Raw genomic sequence first — 7,983 nt, 5'->3', positions numbered from 1 at the left:
GGGCTGTGTTAAGTACCCAAGATCGAATATTGTATTTATGATTTCTTAGTTTTTTAATTTATTTCATAGCAATAGAATACTTTATTTTTATATATTTTTTATTATTAATATATTTTTTTAAGGTAGGAAAATTTATTATAATTTAATTGTCAAATTAGTAGTGAGTATAGCCATCACTATTTCTCATCATCATTTAAGGAAAATTATACTACTTGGAATAACCCATTGCCGTTTGGAATAACCGATTGGTAATCCATAAGGGGTAGGCTTTCACTCCTGCCAGACACCCTTTGAGTAATATAAATTTAACATATACATTTGATATTATTATTATTATTATTATCCAATTTTAAGGTCAGGGCCAAGCCAAGCTAAATATCAAATTAGTGTATAAGACCTCTTTATTTATGAGACAAAAAACTACTTACCTATTTGATATTAAACTACTTACCTATCTCTTCTATAAAACACTATAAAATATCTATAAAATATTTCTTAGTGCAAAAAAAACATTATTATTTATAAAAATTAAAATCTATAAAATCAATTCAAAATGTATTTCTGGTAACTATTTGATATTAAACTACTTACCCATCTCTTCTATAGGAGACTGTAAAGTATTTATAAATTACAGTTCCATAAAATATTTCTTATTGAAAGGGAAAAAAATAAAAAGCATTATTATTTATAGAAAATAAAATCTATAAAATTAATTTATAATGTATTCCTTGAAAAAGTTTTGACATTGTTTTTATTATGTATTATGGATTATTATTTGCATTATGTATTGTGATACTTGTAAATCTTTTGTAAAGTTTTTAAATAGCAGATAATTTTTTATTTAGTTAAAGTTGTTTTTTTAAATCTATAAAATATTTGATAAAAAAATTCAAAATTTATATTAAAAAATTATTTCGAAAAAAAAATAACATTTTATTTTTATAATAATAATAAATTGAAAATTAAATTATAATAAAATTTTCTAAATATTAAACATTTAACTATAAAAGCTTCTAAATTTTCTAAGAGCTTGATATTTGTACCCCTTATATAGTCTCAATATAATACAATTATGCTTTTTCTCTCTGAAAAAACTATAAAACATTTCATTAAATTTAACAATATACACATTAACCAAAAAACAAAACATTATATACTAACATACCAAACAAAATATTTTATTATAATATTTATTTATGAATATTATTAAAATATTAATACATTATATCAAAACTATTTTTTTCCTTTCTTTTTTTTTTTTTCATTTTTTTCCCTTCTGGTTTACTAATCCATGACATCTGCTAAATATAGCCTTCGTATTTGTGGCACAGAACTACTTACTCTTTCTTTTTCTTTTTTTTCTGGTTACTAATACATCACATCTGCTGAATATAGTCTTCGGATTTGTGGCACGTGGCATCTTCACAGTCATCAGATTTGGTCCTCAAATTTGTAACAGGTGGTGCCCTCACAGCCGCCAGATCATGCCCCTTGGACTGAATAATTATGTCTATAATTGAACGTTATTATCAAAAGTATGTACTCTTGAATACTCTTCTTATGAGAATAACTTCTGTAATTGGTTCAACCCTTTTTTTATGACAAAAATTACCATGAAATACTTAGAACTGCACTCCTTCCCAAAACACGCCCTGGTAGAGAAGCTTGGAAATTGGAACCATGCGTACTTTTCCCTGTTTGTCCACTTTTCATCAACCATCACCTCATGTTGGCAAGAGTCTAGTATCTCAACATAGAAGGTACAAACTGTAGAAAGGAGATGACAGGTACAGTGTAACTTTTGCTATGTATCTTACTTGTATGGTGCTGTGGCAGTGCTATGGCTTATTTTACTGAGAGTTGATAAGGCTTCCCTCATGGAAGGGCGTCTGTTAGGAGTAAGGTCAGTGCAGCTAAGAGCGAGTTTAACAACTGAATCAATTTGGTGGGTGGTGAGTGGTGTGGCATTGACTTTGAGGGCATCATCGACTACTTCGTGCATCAGTCTCTCCGGATACAAACCACCCACCCATTCAACCAACGAACTTGAACTGGAACTCGAGCTCTGTGCTTCACTTTCATTGAAAGTGTTGGGAGATCTTCTGGTAACCATTTCAAGCAGCACCACTCCATAACTGTAAACATCTCCTTTCGCTGAAACCTTTTGGCTGTACGCAAATTCTGCAGGTGATTATACCAGTCAAACAACATCAGATCGTTATATACCATTTGATTAGTAACAATAATAAAGATGACAAGATCTGTGGGATGGGTTGTTTAATAGGGAGAATTTGCTACAATGTTCATCTTCCATAAAGGTCGATGTTTAGAATGTCAAACTGGATTCATTTTATTCTTTAGAATGTCAAATTGGACTCATTTTTGGAATAAAAAATTTTGGATCCAAAAATGAATTCAGTTTTTGGTCTAGAAGATGAAACCAGTTTTGGGATTCGAAACATAGACCTTTATGAAAGATGAAGATGAACATGATAGCAAAAACTCCCAAACATTCCACACTTTTGGTGCCAAAAATGAATCCAGATTGGGATTCAAACTATTTTGGGGATTCGAAACATCGACCTTTATGGAAGATGAACATGGTAGCAAAATCTCTCAGAAGTCTAATGTCAAACGACTCATTCCACACTTTTGGTGCCCAAGATGAATCCAGTTTGGGATTCAAACGTATATTCTGAAAATGATTCCAATTTAGGATTTGAAACATCGATCTTTGTGGAAGTTTGGTTCCGAAGAGGAATTCAATATGGGATTTTAAACCTCGACCGTTTTGGAAGAGGAAAACTGTGGTAAATTCTCTTGTAAATGTACTATCAAATAATAAAGATGGTTGCATTACCAGGTGCGATGTAACCTATGGAGCCTCTCAGCGTGGTTGAAAGCGTGCTGCCGCGAAGCTCTGGATCGATTAACCGTGCAATTCCAAAATCATTGACGTGGGCCTCAAACTGTTCATCTAGAAGAATATTGCTGGGCTTAATATCACAGTGGACAATCTCCCCGATTCCACATTCTTCGTGTAAATACACCAGTGCCTCCGCAACGCCCATAGCAATTCTGAGCCTGGTCGCCCAGTCGAGCTGAGTAGAGTTCCCGTGCAAATGCATGTCTAAACTACCATTGGGCATGAATTGGAGTATAAGGATTTTGACATCCCAATTGGAAATTACACCCATAATTTTCACAAGGTTCCGATGCCTGATTTTACCCAGTGTCTTGCACTCTGCCATAAAACAGCGTTGGGCCTCTGCTTCTAATTCAACTTTGATCTTCTTGATTGCCACTGTCATCCCATTAACAAGCTGCCCTTTGTACACGGTGCTTGAGGCACCACTGCCGATGATATTTCTCTCGCTGTATCCTTCTGTTATATTATATATATCTTTCTCGCTCACCTTTAAGAGAGGCTCTTCAAAATAACACATCTCCAAATTTGCAGAACCAGAAGGGGCAGAACGCCGCATCCAACAAATGGCAACCCCCACGATGATGATGATGATGATCGCTGAAGCTATGGTGATCGCTGCGATTATTAGGTTTCTTTTTTCAGCCGTACTTCCCTTCGACACAGAAAACCCAATTGTTCTATTTGACAAGGATGACCCTGATCTGCAAGTTTTGGAGAGCGGAGAACCACAAAGCTTGGTGTTGCCTAAGTAAGAAGAATTATCGAAAGTATTGAATTGACGGCCTGTGTCCACACACAATAATCTGAATTTTGAGCACACAATCATGTATATCTAAACAAACATAAAATTCAACCAGCAGTATGTGATATCTCAAAACTATTAAAGTTATGGCCATAAATTTCGGAGATATAATGTTAAGTGGAGTTCTGTTGGGGTTGTTGGGCAGAGCAGTTGTTATCTTCTCACATAAAATCAGCCAGTGACATGATAATGAGAAATATTATTGTAATAGCTATGTACTTATAAATATTGTATCAGTGATATGATAATCTTCTCACATAAAATCAGCGAGTGACATGATAATGAAAAATATTATTGTAATAGCTATGTACCTATAAATATTGTATCAGTGATATGATAATGAGAAATATTATTGTAATAGCTATTTACCTATAAATATTGTATCAGTGATATGATAATGAGAAATATTATTGTAATAGCTATATACCTATAAATATTGTCATATTGTGGCACATTCTGGCTTTTAAAACGAAAAACAAAATAAGACACACTCTGCCCTCGGAACGAAAAACAAAATAAGATATAATGGCAACGTACCTGTGGGAATGGAGCCAGAGAGATTGTTATAGGAGAGATTCAAAATCGCTAGGGAGTTTATCTTGATGAGCTCCTGCGGGATTCGACCGTCCAACGCGTTCCTTGATAAATCTAGTGATTCTAAAATGGGAAGATTCCCAAGTTCTGGGGGAATATGTCCTGTCAACTTATTGCTGGAGATATTTAAACTCCTGAGGCCTTTGAGCAACTCAAACTGTGAAGGAATTCTACCGCTTAGCCTATTGTTTGACAAGTCGATGAAACCCTCAGATAAATAAAGAAGTTGAAAATTTTGTTCCTGGCCCTTGAAGTTGAAGATAGCATCAGTCTTGTCGGAGCTAGTGAAACCATTAGCAGACAGCGCATCAAAACTTCCCCACAGAGTTTCGTCCTGAGAGCCTACCTCTGATGGATCGGGTGTAGTCCAGAGAGCTTGCAATTCAGATACTTGGGTGGGAATCTCTCCATAAAACAAATTATTGGAGAAACTGAGCACGTGCAAATCCTTGAATTTCCAGATGTATTCTGGAATAAACCCTGTCAACTGGTTATGTTCCAATGATACCAAGTGCAAACTCTGTATGCCCTTCCAACTTGCAGGTATTGTACCAATTAAACGATTGCGGCCCAAGTTCAGATACAATAAGCTACTCAGATTTCCAAATGAAGCTGGAACAGTTCCGGTGAGGTAGTTAGCTGAGAGAGACAATACCGAAAGGCTTTTCAATAACCCAATCTCAGGAGGGATTTGTCCTTCTAATAAATTATTGTCAATAGCTACATAACTCAAGCTGGAGCAATTGGCCAATATCGGAGGAAACAGACCAGATAATCTATTGCTTGATAGATCCAAGTAACTTAGGCCGCTGAGAAGTGACAAGGACAAAGGTATTGAGCCACTTAGATTATTTTTCTGTAAGCTTAGTGACTGGAGATTGGGAACCTGCATAGAAAGCCCTTCTGGTATCTCTCCAGACAGGTAGTTATTTCCCAGAGACAATTCTACAAGATTGCTTAGATTACTGAGGTGTGATGGGATCCTTCCTGAGAGCTGGTTCTTATATAGATGAAGACTCTGTAAACTACTCAACTGGCCAAGTTCCTTGGGAATACTTCCAGACAAGTTATTGAGAGCCAGAGAAAGAGTTCGCAAGTTTCTCAGCTGCCCAAGCTCAGCAGGTATATATCCAGACAACTTATTATTTCCTACGATGAGATCCTGCAGAGCTTTCAATTGACCCAATCCTGAAGGTATGGTTCCAGTGAGATGGTTATTGTTGAGCAGAAGCTGCTCCAAGGTTGTAAGCTGCTGCAGCTCTTGAGGAATGGCTCCACTGAGTTCGTTGGAGAAGAGGAAGAGGATTTGTAAACTGGCGAGTCCTCCTAATTCACTGGGGATTCTTCCAGAGAGCTGATTGGATTCCAGGTGGAGAACTTGCAAGCTCTTCAGCTGCCCCAACTCGGGGGGAATGGGTCCGCTTAGGTTATTGTCAGTCAAAAGCAACATCTCCAAATGGCTCAACTGCCCTAACTCGACAGGAATACTTCCAGACAGCTGATTTGCGGGTGCCCAAAGATAATTAAGATTCTTTAACCGTCCAAACTCCCTTGGAATGCTTCCGCTGAGATTATTTACAGACATGTAAATATATTTCAGGGAGCTCAGATTTCCCAATTCTTCAGGAATGCTACCGCTAAGGTTATTCACAGACACTGTAAAATCTTCCAAACTGGTAAGCCCACCCAACTCCTTTGGAATGCTTCCGGAGAGCCTGTTACCCCACAAGTAAAGCCTCCTCACATTCTTCAGCTGCCCTAATTCCTTGGGGATGTTTCCACTCAACGTATTCTTATAAATGTCCATGATTTCCAAACTAGACAGCTGCCCTAATTCAGGTGGAATATTTCCGCTTAAATTGGTGAGAAAAAGAGAAAGAGTTTTCAGCCGCCCGAGTCCACCTAGCTCCGGGGGAATGTTCCCAGAAAGATAGGCATTGCTAGATAGAGAGAGTGACTCTAGATTCTTAAGCATTCCAAGTTGCGAAGGAATGCTTCCAGTAATATTGTTGAAAAACAGAGACAGTCCCTCTAATTTGTCAAGCTTTCCCAACTCTGGAGGAATTCGACCAGTGAATGAATTTACCGAAAGATCCAGATATTGCAGGCCACTAAGATTTCCCAGTTCCGCACTCACGCTGCGAGCTACAAGGCCACTTCCTGCCAGGTTGAGTCTGTTAACTCTGGAAAGCCCCGGAGTGCAAGAAATTCCTGTCCAATTGCACACATGCGTGACTGCAGGATTCCAATTATCGAGCATATGATATGGATCAGAGAGAATACTCCTTTTGAAAGCCAGAAGTGAAGAAATATCAATCTGCATTAGCTGTTGCTTCTCCTGGTCTGCTGTTATCATCTTGGAATACACAGAAGCAAATGCAAATTGACATTGAGATAACCTCAAAGACAAAATGAAAAGGAGAGCTGAAACCAGAATGATCTTAACTGATACAAAATTAGGTTCCATCTTAAGCTCTTAAGCTTAGATACACCAAGGCAATAACCATCTAAAGTATTATCTAAATATCAATCTCCATTAGCTGTTCCTTCTACTGTTACCATCTTGGATTACACAGAAGCAAATGCAAATCGAAATGGAAACCTCACCAAATACAAAACGAAAGGAGAGCCCAAAAACCAGAATGATCTTGGCTTATACAGAATTAAGTCCCTTCCAAAGTAATTTGCTCAGATAAGGATTCTCTCCCATCCTTTTATTCTGAGATATGAATGAAGTGGGTGATAGAAATGTTTGAATACATAAAATATGAATGGGAAAATACGAGTTTTGGAAGATATTGAGAAAAGAGAATCTTTGAAAAACTAAAGGACGCATTTTTATAAAAAGAGAAAAATCTATATTTACAAGATTTAATGTATTGGAATATTTAAGAGAAACTTTAACATTTCAAAAAGGTCGCTGGTTAGTTGTTGGAAATTATACTTTGATAAAGAATCGTGGGTTAATATAAGCTTGTAATTATGGATGGTTGGTTTATAATTATTTATTAATATTATATATAGTAAAAAAAATGTATATGGCCATAAGGTTTAATATATATAAGTTTAAATTCTCATAAGTAGAGAAATGGATAAAACTCTACATCTATAATATTGGTTGTATTGAAATAGATAAGAGAAAAAATCTAATATTTAAGGAAGGTCGTTGATTGGTAATCAACATTTATATTACTTTGATAATTATTCACTCATCTATATAAGCTTGAAACTATGAATTGTTGACTTATAGTTCTTTACTAACATACTTCCTTAAGTGAAACATAGTGAAAAAAAAAGGAAAAAAAGGTGGGTTATGGCAATTAGGCTTGTTAATATATAAGTATAAACTTTTATTAGTAGAGAAAAAGAGAAAAGCTTGCACGCAAAATTTTCATTTTCAAAAGAAAGAAAGAAATCATAGAAAACATGTTAGGGAATGAGGACTCAAGTGACCCCTGTAGAGACAACTTCCATCACCCTAAGCATTGATCACAATTGAAGAAAATGAGATAATGTGAAAGGTTATGTGAAAATGTTAGTATCTTGCACTTGAGCAAGAAATACTCCACAATGAGAATACCAATCTAGATGACTTACCAAATGAAGTGCATGTGGATCTTAATGTGTTTTGTCTAATGATGCTCAACTTCATTCTAAG

General features: G+C 35.9%; 1 protein-coding gene across 1 annotated transcript; it reads right to left on the bottom strand.

Moving 5' to 3' along the window:
* Nucleotides 1–1,255: 1,255 nt before the first annotated feature.
* LOC149180300 (uncharacterized) lies at nucleotides 1,256–7,043 on the bottom strand. Its single transcript, XM_089416012.1, has 3 exons — nucleotides 4,269–7,043; nucleotides 2,861–3,712; nucleotides 1,256–2,181 (listed from the first exon to the last, which is right to left on the bottom strand). Exons 1-3 carry the CDS (start codon nucleotides 6,790–6,792, stop codon nucleotides 1,814–1,816), a joined length of 3,744 nt encoding a protein of 1,247 aa, XP_089272138.1. The 5' UTR covers nucleotides 6,793–7,043; the 3' UTR covers nucleotides 1,256–1,813.
* Nucleotides 7,044–7,983: the final 940 nt, after the last annotated feature.

The sequence above is a fragment of the Pinus tabuliformis genome, chromosome 3_2, assembly GCF_031772625.1.
Source record: "Pinus tabuliformis cultivar Carrire ecotype Pingquan chromosome 3_2, CPIR1, whole genome shotgun sequence".
NCBI classification, from domain to species: domain Eukaryota; kingdom Viridiplantae; phylum Streptophyta; class Pinopsida; order Pinales; family Pinaceae; genus Pinus; species Pinus tabuliformis.
This window is presented reverse-complemented; position numbering and strand designations above follow the sequence as displayed.